The sequence below is a fragment of the Schistocerca cancellata genome, chromosome 3, assembly GCF_023864275.1.
Source record: "Schistocerca cancellata isolate TAMUIC-IGC-003103 chromosome 3, iqSchCanc2.1, whole genome shotgun sequence".
Taxonomy (NCBI): Eukaryota; Metazoa; Arthropoda; class Insecta; order Orthoptera; family Acrididae; genus Schistocerca; species Schistocerca cancellata.
Genome location: NC_064628.1, coordinates 216,143,888 through 216,160,833, shown reverse-complemented (window position 1 = coordinate 216,160,833; position 16,946 = coordinate 216,143,888). Strand labels below are relative to the sequence as shown.

The 16,946-nt window shown below is 44.9% G+C and overlaps 1 protein-coding gene and 1 long non-coding RNA gene across 2 annotated transcripts in view; both read left to right on the top strand.

Moving 5' to 3' along the window:
* Positions 1-5,278, top strand: part of LOC126174849 (uncharacterized) — a 596,705-nt gene extending 591,427 nt beyond the window's left edge. Inside the window, exon 3 of the long non-coding RNA XR_007535493.1 lies at positions 5,159-5,278. This is a non-coding gene — a long non-coding RNA (uncharacterized LOC126174849). The remainder of the gene's footprint in view (positions 1-5,158) is intronic.
* A 187-nt stretch (positions 5,279-5,465) lies between these two features.
* LOC126176232 (ecdysone receptor) overlaps positions 5,466-16,946 on the top strand; it is a gene marked incomplete at its 5' end in the record, with an annotated part of 544,465 nt that continues 532,984 nt past the window's right edge. The window contains one exon of the mRNA XM_049923377.1: positions 5,466-5,649. Coding sequence (XP_049779334.1) covers positions 5,466-5,649 — 184 coding nt within the window. The remainder of the gene's footprint in view (positions 5,650-16,946) is intronic.

Sequence of the window (16,946 nt, the reverse complement as noted above, 5' to 3'; positions counted from 1 at the left end):
TCACGCAGACCAACCTTACTCTACAAAAGGACATGTGTGTATGCACGAGTGTGGAGGATTAAATCTCAGAACAGGCTAGAATCCATAGTGACACAAAAACAAACACGATAGTATCTAAAGAAACGACTTTCACTTTAATCAGCTAGCTACGTCCATACTTTTGCACCAAAATCCTGCACCAACTAGCTATTAGATCTGCAATTTAACAACCGGCTAGCGCTGCTAAGAACAGCACCTCAGCTAAAAGCAAGCCAAAAAACTCGTTCGCCTTCGTTATGAGATCAGAATGAGTCCGCAAAGCACCAAGCTTCACTCCACAGTCGACTTTCCGGGTGCTGCTCTGCAATCGATGAAGGCAAACAGCGATGTGGTCACGGAATGACTGCCTTTCGTCTCAGGAAATAACCCTTTTATTGTTGCTGTCCCTCCCCTCCCCTCTCCTCCTCAGGTGGTAAACATTTTCCACTCGGTGCCGTCCCCTGGATGGAATTCACGTCAGTGTTCGTCCATAAGCCATTTGACATCACTTACTGATGAAATTTTATAGAATTTTCCAGGCATTACCATCTTCAGCCATACGCGACCACGTTGCTCCTGAACGTCTAATGTCATGTAGCCCCCATCTGTTAGGCCGTCGACTTTTTTTTTTCTTTCCCCTGTCTCCTGAAGGCATCAAAGAACTTCCGCGGTCCATCTCCCTCCATCCTCCTACCTCTCCTAGGAACTCCTAGCATAGGATCGATACCTCGCCGAACTGCCCTAAGTTTTTGAATGGTTTGCGCATAAAAGCCAGTGGTTTCGGTGCCGTAAGTCACAACTGGTAATACACATTCGTTTTCTGAAACCTCAGAAACGTTGTTTTGAAAATCCTATTGGGTTTACCGCTCGTCCTTTTATTAACACGAAATTTTCGAGGGCAGTTTCCGCAGACATATCCAAGAAACTTCCTGCAACACACTGAAGTCCCTCCCCGAATGAGATTCTGAATAGTTACAACCATACTAATGTGAAGACTAGGGAACAATGCATGTCACATATTTTCCGTTAACAGATATGAGAGAAATGCGTTATGGCACAATGCTTTCGTTCACTTAATTTGAACACAACCAGTAGTTCCGAATTCAGTACAGGTTGAGAGGGCTGGCTGCGGATACTCAAAGAGTTAACAGTATGGAATACTGCTAGCCCATGAATAAAGGGGATGTCCGTCGTACTGGTATTCGAAATACAGCCAAACGCCAAACATAGTTCAGTCTCATACCATAGCTCAAGAACAAACCGGCAACTGAGGCGTATGTTGTAAGCATGTCGACAAGCGTTTCTCCTCAACCTTTCAGCATTCGCGACCCAATTTTCAGTCACAATTTTCATCATGCTCCCTCTTTTCTCTCATACTATAACTGTATATATGGTGTTGCGAAATAGCAATAAATATACTTATTCTTGCTGATTGGTAAGGTTTGTAGCTCTATAGCTTCAGCACACACACACACACACACACACACACACACACACACACACACATATATATATATATATATATATATATATATATATATATATATGAGAGTATATAATTTTGATACTGAAGCTACAGAGTTAGAAATATTACCAGTCACCAAGAATAAGTAAATTTATTGCTATTTGCAACACCGATCAGCTACAAAACCAGAATCGGTGACCCTGTATTGCTCTCCGTCTGACAGATGTCGCGTGAAAATGCCACCGAAGGTCTTACCGCTACCGAAGGGAAAGTCTTCATAGACTTCATGCAAAGTAGTGAAATCGAAAGACAATTTAGTAATAAATCATACTTTGAATTCTGGTGAGGGGTGGACTGAAAACAAAACAAGAGCATTTCGTATTTTATTCTCATTTTCAACATCCTACCTCTGCTAAAACGGATTTTCTCAACTCAGAGTGTGTTTTGTCTTATATTAAACCCTCCTTCGATAATATTTGCTCTGCAAACCAGGCACAAGGGAGTCACTAATAATTACAAAACCTTTTTTAGTTTAGTACTTATAATTTAAGTCTATGGGCTTTCCGCAGTGGTAACACCGGTTCCCGTCAGATCACCGAAGTTAAGCGCTGTCGGGCCGGGCTAGCACTTGGATGGGTGACCATCCAGTCTGCCGAGCGCTGTTGGCAAGTGCACTCAGACCTTGTGAGGCTAACTGAGGAGCTGCTTGATTTAGAAGTAGCGGCTCCGGTCTCGGGAAACTGACATACGACCGGGAGAACGGTGTGCTGACCACAAGCCCCTCCATATCCGCATCCAGTGACACCTGTGGGCTGAGGATGACACGGCGGCTGGTCGGTACCGTTGGGCCTTCATGGCCTGTACGGGGGGAGTTTAGTTTTTCTTACTGATAATTATTAAGTGCATCGTGTACTTCTGGTACAAGGCTACCTATAAGTGCACTATATCAGTGTAAATCTGAATTTTAATTTTTTATGATTTCAGAATGTAATTGGTCTGGTTTTCTTTTAGGAAATTAATCGATGTTATGAATTCATATTTTTCCTTTTCAATAAGCTCGCATCCACCATTTAGTGCTATCACGCTCTCCTGCGGGGGGGGGGGGGGGGGGGGGCACACGTTGAGAATCGATGATGTAGGCTGAATATGACACTGATTTGTTGTTGTTTTGCGTTGCGGTTATCTTTATCCCACTACGGAGGCTACAGGATCGCGCCGGAGCTGACGTGAGATACGGAGCAACCTTGTGACGTCACTCTAGTCGCCTCGAGGCCCACGTACGTAACAGCGCGTGACACTACAGATCTTACGAGCGCCAGCATCCGTTTCCAGCGGAGCACAAGTAACTACTTCAGACGAGTTTAATAATTCTTAACTGCGCGTTTGAATGCATGCAAGCTCTCAATAGCACAAGACAAAGTTAAAATTTTTAGTGGGTACCGTGTCATTGACATGCTGATTTCCACTGGGCCATGCACGGTTCCGAGCGTTCGCGAAGTGTGGCGGACAAGCCTACTAGTGTGACGTCACTGGTTCCGTTGCAGCGGCCGTAGTTCTCACGGAGGCCGAGTTACCTTGTCCTCTATACTTCGCGAACGCTCGGGTCTGTGCAGGGCCCACTGCGAATCAATATGTCAATGAAATGGCACTCACTACAGGTCTCAACTTTGTCTTGTGCTGTCGAGAGCTTGCGCGCATTTAAATGTGCAGTTAACAATTATTAAATTCGTTTGAAGTAGCTGATACGTGTTACAAACCGGACACAATGGAAAGGACCAGGCCCCTTTGCTTTTTTCTTTTATCACTCGTTTATTACATCAGAGAAATACACATTTTAAGACAAAATTTAACTACATGAAATATTGCTCCCAGTAAAGGTTAACATAAGCAGTGAGAAAAGTTAGTTGTCTTAAGGGTTTCTGCTGGCAACAAATTTTACGGAGGCAATGTAAGGTTTATAGCTATTCAGCTCAAACATGTAGCTAGTGATTGAATCACGACACAGACACTTCAACGATTTCGGTAGCAAATAAATAGCGTGAATTTGTACTCACAGTCTTCAACTAATCAACAGCCTTGCCATTGAATAATTAGTAAGCCATTTGGAACGAATTAGCAACACCCCGCAACTAGGGGAGTTAATACCAACCGTCTTTAAATGTCTTGCTCCCCATTAAATAAACAAACTTACAGTAATTAAATGAATAACAAATCAAACACACTACGCTCCACTCAAACTCTTCAGTGGAAGTCAAGCTAAAATGAAGATTCCATTAACTGACTAGCACTGAAGTCACACTAAAGTTCATCTCTGTGTTCCCAGACACACATGGGGCAAACTTATACAAGACAAGATTTTGAAGGGAGCACATCAGTAAAACTGGTAGTGGAGCTAACTCGTGCCACCGAAAATTAAGGTACTAGACGGGGGCACAGGGTGGTATACAATGAGGTTGCCTTAGTGCTATACTGCGCTCCAAAATATTAATTCAAATGGCCAATTCAAAATTAAGTACACATAAACCAGCATTAATTAACGAGGAGTTACACCACTTAATGAGATGACAACACTTAATTGAAAAGACAAATGCCGGAAGCGGCAGTACCATCAAACACCTTCTCCGAGTTTTAACCAGGAGTCACTTCCCGCTATACAAGTAAACATTTAACCAAGCACAAGGAAGGAACCCCAAAGAGAAAGTTCAAATAAAACCGCCAAAAGATTATAAAGGACAGGGAACCACAACTAAAAATGGTTCAAATGGCTCTGAGCTCTATGGGACTCAACATCGAAGGTCATCACTCCCCTAGAACTTAGAACTACTTCAACCTAACTAACCTAAGAACATCACACACATCCATGCCCGAAGCATGATTCGAACCTGCGACCGTAGCGGTCGTGCGGTTCCAGACTGTAGCGCCTAGAACCGCTCGGCCACTCAGGCCGGCGAGAACCACAACTATTTAAATTTAAAAGAATTAGCTCTCCCCAAAGGCAGTGTAAACGCGAAGGCCACATTTAAGAGGCCACCAAAATTGGTTACAAAAGGTCTTATACATTTGGTCCTTTTCTTTAAAGAAACACAAGGCTGCATAACTTCTGCTGGGCGTCCGGTATGGCTCGTGTAGGATACACCGGGCAGCAACCCAAGCTAGGCGGTCGCAAGGCACGGCGAGCAAAATCAGGAGAGCAGACAGGCAGGCAGCCAACCATACCCTCCATGCTGAACCGGGAGACCGCGTACAACCAACTCCACCTACACGTGGTTGCATCCCGTCTCGTACCTCGCGGCGTCTCAGCAGGTAGTCCGAGCAAACGTCAACTGCCACTCGCCCCGCGAATGCGGAAAACAACAAGGCAAGCAAAGATAAGAAACATCGAAGGATCGATAATGGACATCCAAGAGACTGGCGCGCCAGTAACGAGCGCCACGGCTCAATAGCTACCCACTCTCTGCTGGCACTCGTGTAAGACCAGTGGTGTTATGCGCTGTGACGTATGCGCCCTGGTCTTCCTTACTGCGGGATCGGGGCACGCGACGTGGCTCGGCGTAGGGGGTCGTGGCCCTGGACCGTTTCGGTGTGTGCCTGCTGCGCGTATGTGGCGCCGCCGGCTGTCGTAGCGAGAGAGCAGGTAGTTGGTAGTAATGGGTGGTGGCGTTCTCGGTGTTGCAGGCGCATGGCATGAGCGCGGCGCGGTAACCATGGCGGGCGCAGGACGGCGCCTGAGCGAGATCGCGCGCTAGCGATGGAGCTGTTCCGCGGGGCGGCGGGCCCGGACGGCGCGCTGCCCTCGGCGTCGGCCTCGGCGTCGGCGGCGGCCGCGGCGGCGGTGGCGGTGGGCGCGCTGCCGGGCCACGCGTCGCCCGCCTCCGTGTCGGACGCGCTCGTCGTCAAGACGGAGCCGCGGGAGGCGGGCTCGCTGTTCGCCGCCATCAGCTCGCCGGGCGCGGGGCCCGGCCCGGGCCCGGGGCCCGCCAAGCGGGCGCGCCTCGACAGCGACTGGCTGTCGTCGCCCGGCAGCAACGCGGCTCCCTCGCCGCCCCCGCACCCCCTGTTCGGCGGCGCCGCCTCCGCGGGCGCGCCCGCCGCGCTCCCCAACGGCTACGCCTCGCCCCTCTCCTCTGGCGGCAGCTACGACCCCTACAGCCCGGGCGGCAAAATCGGTGAGTACTGCACTCTGCACCCACAGCAGACCGCTTTCAGTTCTCTTATATTTTATATTTGTGGAGGAGGAAGGAATTTCTTCGTAGCTCATCCCATGTTGAAGCCGGGTAGTTATAATTAAACTGACGTTCCGAGTGCTGCAGTGTGGACTGTGTACATCGCAGGACGCTGTGCTTGCGGAGTACGCTGAAAAAAAAAAAAAAAAAAAAAAAAAAAAAAGTTCTCTTTCTGCCACCAGGTGAAAATGTAGGGCTGTTAGTAGTTACAATGTGAAACTGCAATAACGGTGTCTTTCATAAAGGAGAATTCCTTTGCAATTTCTCCAATTCTGACATGTTCCCTGTTTTGATATCACTTTCCTGTTTGCCGCTTGGTGACACATGTTGATTTCATTTGACAAGCGCCTGTTGCTGTAAAGAGCTAAGAAGGTTGAGGTTTCCTGTACGAAGCGCTATGGTTATTGAGAGGAAAGACGGCGCACTGCTGGTAAACTTATTTTATCGGAACGGCAGCAGTAGCAGTACAGCATTGCGGAAATATCGCCGACGGAAACAGCCGTGACGAGGCCCCATGCCAGTAGATGGGCTATACAATATGATCAGGAAATTAGAAGAAACAAGTGAATTGCATGGTACAGCAGAGAACAGATGGTCACCCATTTCCATAGCAGTTGTTGATGTAGCCACAACATCCTTTTAAATAAGTTAGAATTCTATCGTGTCACGGGCAGTGCTGCAAAATGGTTCAAGTCATACCTTACTAACAGCTTTTTCTTGTGTACATTAATGATCTCTCATCAGTTACACTGCCAGAAGCAGAGTTCGTTTTGTTTGCAGATGACACAAGTATTGCAATAAATAGTATGTCGAGTGTAGTTCTAGAAAGATCTGCTAATGATATTTTCATGGATATTAATAAATGGTTTAAAGCCAACTCACTGACATTAAACTTCGAAAAGACTCACTACATGCAATTCAGAACCTATAAGAGGTTTCCACCCAGCATATGCATAAAGTATGAAGAAGAGCAGATAGAAGAGGTCGACAGTCTTAAATTCCTGGGATTACAACTTGATAATAAATTCAGTTGGGAGGAGCACACCACAGAACTCCAGAACCTCCTTAACAAATCTGTATTTGCAATTAGAGTGTTAGCAGACATAGGCGACATAAAAATAAAAAAGCTTGCATACTTTGCCTACTTTCATTCCATAAAGTCATATGGTATAATATTTTGGGGTAACTCTTCAAGTCAAACAAAAGTTTTCAGAGTCCAAAAGCGTGTAATACGTATTATTTGTGGAGTAAATTCACGGACGTCCTGTAGGAACCTGTTCAAAGAACTGGGTATACTAACTACTGCCTCTCAGTATATTTACTTCTTAATGAAATTTGTCCAAAATAATATACCTCTTTTTCCAACAAACAGCTCAGTTCATACATACAATACCAGGAACAAAAATGATCTGCACAAGGACTTAAAAGCACTTACTTTAGTTCAAAAAGGGGTCCACTACTCAGGAACACTCATCTTCAATAATTTGCCAGCAAACATAAAAAATTTAGTTACAAATAAAGATCAGTTTAAAAGGAGCCTGAAAGACTTTGTAGTGGCCAACTCCTTCTACTCCATTGATGAATTTTTTAATAGAAACAAATGATGTATATATTCATACTATTAGTATTGTTATTTCAGCTTAAAAAAAATTGACATGTTCCACATCCACGAGGATCTCCTCAGCGCGGATCTATGGAACGAAAAACTAATCTAACCTAAATCTAATCTAATCTAATCTATAGCCGACCGTACAGCAGATGCCTCAAATTCTGCAGCCAGTGCTCTAGCTGTGTCACAGGAATTCTCTCTCCAGGTCAACAGTTCAAAAGATTATGTGTAGTGTTTTACACTGTTATCTCTACGAGGTTTTGAATGTGCATCAAACTAAGCCCAAGATCAGCTACGACAACGTCGTCACTTTGCACTTCGTGTTTTGACGTGCATGAAAATAGATGACATTTGGCCGGGGAATATTCTTCCGACGCACGAGACACATTTTGCTCTGCACGGTGCCGTTAATGCGCAGAAGTGTCACATATAGGATTCTACTTCGCCGCATGTTGTTCAGGAACACCCACTGCACTCAGCTTAGGTGACTGAGGTGTAGTTTCACAACCTCCTGCATTGTCGGTCCGTTTTCTTTCATGGCGATGATACCTCGCGGAACTGGTAGGTGGTGACACCTGCACGTTATAAAGCGCTCCTTCGAAATTTACTAGAACGCAACTGTGTCTACACCACTATTTTCATGCAAGATGGCGCCACAGTACAGTCGCTTGCCAGGTGAATGATTTGCTTCGAGATACCTTCGGTAATGACTAAATCCATATGACTTGTGGTTGTCCGGATACCTGAAAGATCTATTAGGGATGTACCCCGTCTCTTCCTGATCTGGAGGAAAGAAGGATCCTTTATTGTATGATTATATGATAGCGGAACAAACACTGGTAGCAGTTACTTCTGTAAAATATCTGGGAGTATGCGTACAGAACGATTTGAAGTGGAATGATAATATAAAATTAATTGTTGGTAAGGCGGGTGCCAGGTTGAGATTCATTGTAGAGTCCTTAGAAAATGTAGTCCATCAACAAAGGAGGTGGCTTACAAAACACTCGTTCGACCTATAGTTCAGTATTGGTCATCAGTGTGGGATCCGTACCATGTCGGGTTGACGGAGGAGATAGAGAAGATCCAGAGAAGAGCGGCGCGTTTCGTCACAGGGTTATTTGGTAAGCGTGATAGCGTTACGGAGATGTTTAGCAAAGTCAAGTGGCAGACTCTGCAAGAGAGGCGCTCTGCATCGCGGTGTAGCTTGCTGTCCAGGTTTCGAGAGGGTGCGTTTCTGGATGAGGTCTCGAATATATTGCTTCCCCCTACTTATACCTCTCTAGGAGATCACGAATGTAAAATTAGAGAGATTCGAGCGCGCACGGAGGCTTTCCGGCAGTCGTTCTTCCCGCGAACCATACGCAACTGTAACAGGAAAGGGAAGTAACGACAGTGGCACGTAAAGTGCCCTCCGCCACACGCCGTTGGGTGGCTTGCGGAGTATAAATGTAGATGTACATGTAGATATCGCTCTTATTACGCAGGATATGCTGCGAGCAGCTTTCGACCATGCCTCTTAATGTTGCAACATGTTGCTTGGTAGGTTACATGTAAATTGTAGCCATACCATAATAGACACGCCAAAAAACCACCGGTATATCATGTATTTAATCCTTCCTACCGTTTTCCTGCACCCACATCACATTCTGACTGCTTAGAGGGCCATATTTTCACCTGGTGGCAGAAAGTGGATCCATTATTTTTTTCAGCATCCTCCGCGAGCTCTTCGATTAATGAACATGCATACGATATTTCAGCGTCGTGCGGTGTATACTTACTGCACTACAACTCTCGGAACATGGACAGTTTAATTATAACCACGCGGCACCATTGCGCAACAAGAGTGGCGCATTGTCGGTACATGCTCTTCTTCGCCTGCAGACCCGGTTCTCCTGGGGCACGGATCACAGATACACCACAGCGTGCGGTGAAATGGCGCGTGACAGTACCCGAGCGATTCCTTCGGGCAAAACGTCTAAATTAGGCGCAGACTCACCGTGAAATTCTGGCAGTATGTGGGCAAAATTCAGTCGCATCCAGGCGTAGTGAAATGGTGCCAACGACTTGCCTAATGCCGCACAGACGTAGGTGATGCTGATAGGGAAGGGAGCTGGTAGACATCGGCAAGGCAGTTGAGGGACTGATTAGCAGCAGTCGCAGACTGACTGTCGCGGATGGTGCTCAGCAGATGCTCACCTCAGTGGGCAGCGCTCATTCCGGACGTCGTCTGCAGTGTCGGGAACTGCGCTCACACTGGGTTCTGCGATCTTGCATTAAGTGATTTCCATCTTTTCGGCAAGCTGAAAGAACATCGAGGAGGAGAGGCAGAGATTTTTTAACGATGATGACGTTCACACATTTGTGCTCGAGTGGCTCCGCGAGGAAGGAGCGGGTTCCTACCTTCGAGGAATTGAACGACTGTCTACAGATATTCGGTGACTATCTTGAAAGATAGTGCCAGGTATCTATGTCACTTAGAAGTCTAGTCCAGCATTCAATAAAAGTTAATTGAACTGCCATAATGAAGAGTAACATGGTTTTTCAAGACCCCCGTTTTTGGGGCACAGCATTGTATGGACTGGAAAACCGGAAAAGAAGAGAATCGAAGCGTTTGGGGTGGGGTGCTGTAGAAGGATGTTGCAAAAAGTAGTTGAGCTGTTAAGAAATGAGGTTCTTCGCATAATCGGTGAGGCTAGGAACGTAACGATGACACAGACAAGAAGAAGAGACAGGATTGTAGGGTATGTGTTAAGACGTCAAGGAGTAACGTCCGTGGTACTAGAAGGAGCTGTACTGTGTAAGAGCTATTGGCAAGGCAGAGATAGGAGCAAATTCAAGAAATAATAGAGGACGTAGGCTGCACGTGGTACTCTGAGGTGAAGACATTAGTAGAGGACAGGGAGTACGGCTGGCCGCATCAAACCAGTCCAGAGAGTTGATGACGCAAAAGGACGATGCATGGACTCACTGGGTCAGGAGGAGGGAGGATGGGAGGGCGGAAGGCATAGAATTTTTGACGGTGAAAGCTTTCCATCGTTGATGGTGTTCTAAGGAACGCGGAAGTATCGTTAATTACGGGAAATCAATGAAATTAAATGGTCTTCATTTTATTTTGCCATTATCAGTTTCTGGGTTTCCAATCTGATTAACAGATATATTTCATATACAGAGTCTCTTTCAGGAGAAATAGTTAATATTTTAAGAGACTGTAGTATAGACTAATTCGAATGAAACATTCCTTAAAACATGTGTCCGGTTTTTCGTTGTTACAGAGATATAGCTATGAGAATGTAATCGAAAGGAATACTCGAAGTTAACGGAGGTCTTCCTGGTGATCAGCCGATTTGTTGCACAAAATGCAAAGAACAAATCGTCTGAACACCCCAGAGTGCATCCTTAATCACATACGTCGAGAAAACCTGAGAGATCACAAGTTCAAAGTTAATTTTCATAAATTCCATCTCTGGCTACAACATACTTTGGAATCCTCGTGGCAAAACCACGTGTGCACCTGACAGTTCCAGTGGGCCTGTTGCGGCTCCTTCGCACGTCCAGCTCAACCAATCACGTTAAACAATTTTGAGTAGGTCCCTATGGCAACGCGTCACCGGTGTCACAGCTCTTCGGACGACTATTGGTTTTGCCTGCAGCCGTTCACCTAGCAGCTGAAAGCTGGTAACAGCGCCACGAACTGACAAACATCTTCGTTTACTGACTCCTCTATAGCTCTTTTCCTGTCCTCTTTTTGCTCTTTTATGAGAGTGGCACTATTTATAATCCTGACAATCATCTCGTCTCTTATTTTTACGATTTCTGTGTGGACTTCGCATTTAACCCATCCCCACAGGCAAAAATCTAGAGGGGTAAGGTGACCAAGAGCCGTGACCATCTCTACCGATCCATTCTCGGAGGAATGTTAGGTTACGGTGATGTATCACGTGACGACTAAGATGTGAAAAGTCGCCGTCATGCTGGAAGAACACATCCATTCTTGTAGAGAAAACAACCTCATCCAATAATGCTGGGTACTAGGTTTAGAAAATGTCTAAACGACGGAGCCGTGTAAGGCGATGCGATAATACAACAGGCCCAGCCAGCTGATTGTCCATCATACCTCACGACACTTTTACAAAGAGCAAATGTATCTTGACAAAGGCCGGTGGGTTTTCGTCGGACCGTCGATGTGAGTTACGGGTGTTATTCATACCGTTACGAGTAAAAGTTGCTCCATCAGTAAACAGCATTAACGGGGTACCCTGCGATTTGCAAGTATCCAACGGCGAAATTCCAACCGTCTACTTTCATTTCATCAAAGAATTTGAAACGGATGTAAATAATAAGGATACAGGCCGTGCCTACGTAATGTCCACCGTATTCTTATATGTGGGATAGCGATAAGTGTAGAATTTCTGCGTGTGCTTGTTGATGGACTACGTTGTGCATCTGAGTAACGTTTTCTACATGAATCACACTCTCTTCATTTGCACTTCCAGTAAATGACTGCTGGACACTGCAGCGGTCTGGCGCAGTTCAGTGAAAACACGAATAAACACTCTTCCATTTGATAAGCTGCCTTAGGAAGTCGTCTACGTATTCTCTACAAATAGCATCAGCATTTCAGTTATAATACCCGTACAGAAATACCGTATTGTGAACATTCAGCATTTGTAAATACGTACGGTGTGTTTAACGACAGAAAACAAATCGCAGTCGCATTTGGAAAAATTCAGTTATGCCAGCTCGAGCACAACTTCACAACTTGGGCTTAAAAGAAAAATGACACTCGATAAATAAACGCATAACAAATGGAGTGCCAGCACACGAAACGAAAACTCATCTCAGCAACCAATAACAGCCATTTCATATGAAAGGTTGATTCGAGCTAATCTAAACTTGCACCTCCCAAACATTTATTATTCCTCCTGAAACAGCATGTGTGTATAGGATGTTTACAAATCTTTGTCCATAAAGGAAGGGATATATTCGTGATATGAAAATATTACAAAAACTCCACATGAATGTGTGTCCGAAGGTCATTTGTTAGTGAGTTACATGACTGTATGCTAATATTACACATGTCATACATTTAAAATGTATGTTTACAAATATTCCTCGAAGGACCTCCTGTTTCGATCCACGCTCTGGGCTTGCGTTCCCTGCTTTGCCGTACTCTGCTGAAAATTCCCAGAGTGCCTCGTATTTAGTCATATCATATTTTTCGTAGCTCCCTCAGAACATCGACAATAAGTACAGAAACTGAACGCACCAAGAATTTCAAATTTCCTCAGAGATAAAAATCCAAATGATTCAACTCTGGTGATCTGTCAGATCATGCAATGGGTCCTCCTCGACGAATCGATTGATTTTGAAACTGGTTATCGATATTCCAGCGAACTATTAAAGTGAGGTGGAGCATCATCGTGCATAAACCACATCCGTTTGGGGGACATTTAAAGTACTTTATCAAGTATATGAAGCACCTCATCCTGAGAAACAGTAGGCACGTTTTGTCCGGCAAGACATTTTGGGAAGAAATAGGAACCAATAAGATGGTCATGAATGCTCCCACCCCACATCAGTCAAAACAAAACAAGCTACTATGATGTAAACAAAATCCAGAAAAATAGGCAGTTAGACGAACTGAAATCATATACCAAGACCATTTGTAAAGAAGGATGTAAATAAATATGCAGGTGTGAAGATTGGAGGTCGCTACGGGTAACGTTTTTCGTAAATCATAAAGAAGGATTTTCTGACCTATGTTAATAGTTTCTAGGGACCTTTTGTAATGTTATATGGAAAATGCGCAAAATGAAATGTACGCGCTAAAAGAATATGTGAAATTTGCGTGGTAGCTAAGTAACGGCCTACCTGCTCCCCTTAGAGTCGCGTCCACCGGAAGCGGTCCCTATGAGTCAAGGCCTGCCTATACCAAACACCCGCAGGCATGGACTATATTTTATTTTTTACGTATTTTAAAGCAGGCCCTATGTTCTACGTGCCGGGCAAGCTGAGTATATCAGGCAGGAGGATTAGTGGATACTGCCTGAACCTTTCCTGGGCAAAGATGTCACTGATTTACAGTTTTCAGGACAATGTTTATAGACTCCATTTTATAAAAACTCCGTATACATCAAACAGAGTGTGTCGCGTCGTATGTGGAATTCTGGTTTTATTTCTCTTCAATTTCGAATTTTGGGTATCACAGTAACCAAAAAACGAAAGAGGAATTGAAGACCATGACCAGTGCGGGATCAGAAAAGCAAAAAGCACTGCAATTCTGGTTTGGAGGTAGTTAGCCTCTGTGATTTTCTTAATCTTTTTCCTCTTCACACGTATCCCAGTCACCCACATAACCGCGGTCTCGGCGCATTGTTAAAAAGACTTTCAGGAGGACCGTGGTTCAAATTCTTCCACCATCCAGATTTAAGTTTCCCTTAATCTCTGAAGGCAAGTGCTGGGATGGTTCCTTTGTAAAGCATACGGCCGAGTCTCAAATGACCTTGTCGTCGACGAGTGTTCCATCCCTTCTTCCCATCCATTTGTGACCGCTGCTCTGTTTCCTCCCACATTTTGATCTCCACCAAAATCGGGTGCAGACTATTTTTAGCAATAATGCCAGAAAGATCAAACAAAAGTGTTAAAGCATTTTGGCGACAGTAAAGAGCCTGTTGTGACTGTGTATCTTCGTTTAAGCTGTGGGCAAGTGACAAATGCGACCCTTTCTTGTTTCTCCTTTTCTTGATCAGTGCCTGCCAAGTAAATGTTGACCAAGCCAGAGTCCGGCTCTAATATATGAGGAACGGGGGTGTGCGTGCTGGCGAGTGTTGCAGGGCAGCGCTCGTGAATCACTCTGCTGGCGGCGGTCGCTGCGTTATGGCCGGCTACATCCACAGCGCGCTCCCCCAAGTTTGCCATGGCGGCTGCGAGTGTAGCTGATGGCTCGCCCCGCATAACGCCACGCAATTGCTGCCGAGTTAATCCAATCTCGCGTCGCGTCTAACCGGATTGCTACTTCTATCTAATTTTCAACCGCGCCAAGTTTTCACATTTTCACACATCCAGAGATTGATTGCTGGATTAACTCCGCGCAACTTCGCCGGCGTTACGCATCTGAGCCGTTAGCTCGGCGGCCGCGAGCCGACTTAATGGCTACAGATAAGAAAAGTTTCTGAGGCTCGCCGTTCTTTGCAGTTTAGAGGGCCCTCCGGCAAGCGTTCCCGATGTAGCCAAGAGGCCACTGCCTTGTTCGTGATGGGCAGTGGGCCACGAGTTTGTTGCCGAGTAAAACAGACTTCCTATAAAATGCACCGCTTTGTTTTGAGAAAAGAGGATTATTCCTTCTTTTTTTTCACCCTTGCTGCTTTATTTTTGTGGCTCACCAACTGATTTGTTATGATGGGTCTTGAATTGGCCACTTACCCGCTACATCCCATTGAGGAGAGACAGGCTAGCTGATTACGGGTACGTCAAGCACTCTTCTCTGCTCTTGTCGTTGTCCATGTCCTCCGCGTGGAGACGGATCTCTTATTATTATTATTATTAGTATTATTATTATTATTATTATTATTAATATTCATTCATTCATTCATTTCGTATAGGCCATCTTTGGACCCCATTATTTCAACTGTTTTGCTCTACGTGTTTTGATGTTTGCCCAGTGCTCCCGCATTCGTTTCGGTTTTCCTCCTTCCTCTCCTGGGTCCAATCCTTTCCTGTTTTTACTTTTGGCTTTTCTTGGAAACCCTGCCAAGCCATAAGTTTCTCCTTGACTGGGACACGCTCCAAGATGTCATCATGGGTGATCCCCACTTCTTTAAGATCTTTCTCCACCTCTGTGAACCAGGCCCATTTTGTTTTCTTCTCCTGAAAGTAGGCGAGTCTTCCAGGGCTCATTCGGGTCATACGTCCGTAAAACATAATCTTTCTTTTCCAGATGGTATCGGTTATCTTCTCTATGTGAGAATACGGTTCATGATTATGACGTCTTCTATATTCCCCATACTCTTTGATGGGACCTAAGATCTTTCTCAAAATCTTCCTTTCCTTGGCCTCCAGTTTTTCGATGAGGCCTTTTTTGCTCATTACTAGCCATTCAGAAGCGTAGAAGACCTCCGGACGGATAATGCTGTAGTAATGCTTTAACTTTGCATTGAACGATACTGGTCTTTTGTTCTAGATGTTTAGAGGGCCCTCCGGCAAGTGTTCCCGATGTAGCCAATATTATTATTATTATTATTATTATTATCACCACCTGTACGAATAGCAAATCTGTAAAACCGTCATGTCTGTCTATTTGTCTGTGAAGACGCTAATCTCCAAATTTACTAGATGAATTGTCATAGGGTTTTCACAGGTAACTTAAGCGTAGCTTGAGGTACCGTGTGGGCTTCAGTTCACCAAAATCGGATCACGAAAAAAAGATATCGTGGTTTAAAGTTTTTCCAAAACTTTCTTGTATGTCTGTCTGCATCAAATCGCTGCCGGCCGCGGTGGTCTAGCGTTTCTAGGCGCTCAGTCCGGAACCGCGCGACTGCTACGGTCGCAGGTTCGAATCCTGCCTCGGGCATGGATGTGTGTTATGTCCTTAGGTTAGTTAGGTTTAATTAGTTTTAAGTTCTAGGGGACTGATGACCACAGATGTTAAGTCCCATAGGGCTCAGAGCCATTTGAACCATTTGCACCATCAAATCGCTACTTCAACGTAACTGGGGGCACCGTATGGACTGTATTTCATAAATATCGAATCACGAGAATAAAAGATACTCATACATATTATAAAAATGTATGTATATATGAATGAATGAATAAATGTGTGTCCCACATCTCCTCCGAAACCTCCGGACCGATTTCAACCAAACTTTGTACACATATCACTTACTGTCTGAAATGAACCGCTGTGCGCGTAAGAACAACCAACCTATCAAAGGGGTAAGGGTGGGAACGAAAAAAAAGCGTAGGCAACGATGCGCGAATACCCAGCTTTTATCCGTGCAGTATTTGGGAACGACATCGCTTAGTGACTTGCAACAAACTTTACGTTTCAAACGTTTAAGAAACTCTCTATCCCCAACACCCCCACATAATGGTGAAAAGAAGAAAGTCGGTCGCTTACTACATTTTCGCTGTTCATTTCCCCGTAAGGCGTGACGTTTTAATTTATTACTTCTTCACTGTAACTGTATTCGTGACATTTTTGCAGACAGTCTTCACATACACCTCTTGGATGTACCTGTAAAACTATTTAGTTCAGGAGAAATGACGTCATAAAGACTGAGATGCGTGAAAAACTGCCGCATCGTGCATGACGTTTGAATTTATTACTTCTCTGATACTAACTGTATTCGCAACACATTTAGCAGACAGTATCTACATATGGCACTGAATGTATTTACGAAATTATTTCATTGTACGGCACGCAAAGAGGTGGAGGAGGAGATGGACGATGAAAGGGGGGAAGACGAGATAGACAGAGGGGGTGGGGGGAAGAGGGAGACTGACTAATAGAGTTGAAATAAATACATACCCGCGCAATGCCGGGTACTCGGCTAGTAATCAATATTAATATTATGTTTCTTTTCTCCAGAGGAATACATACATATTTACAGCCTTTATTAGAGACATTTTAAAA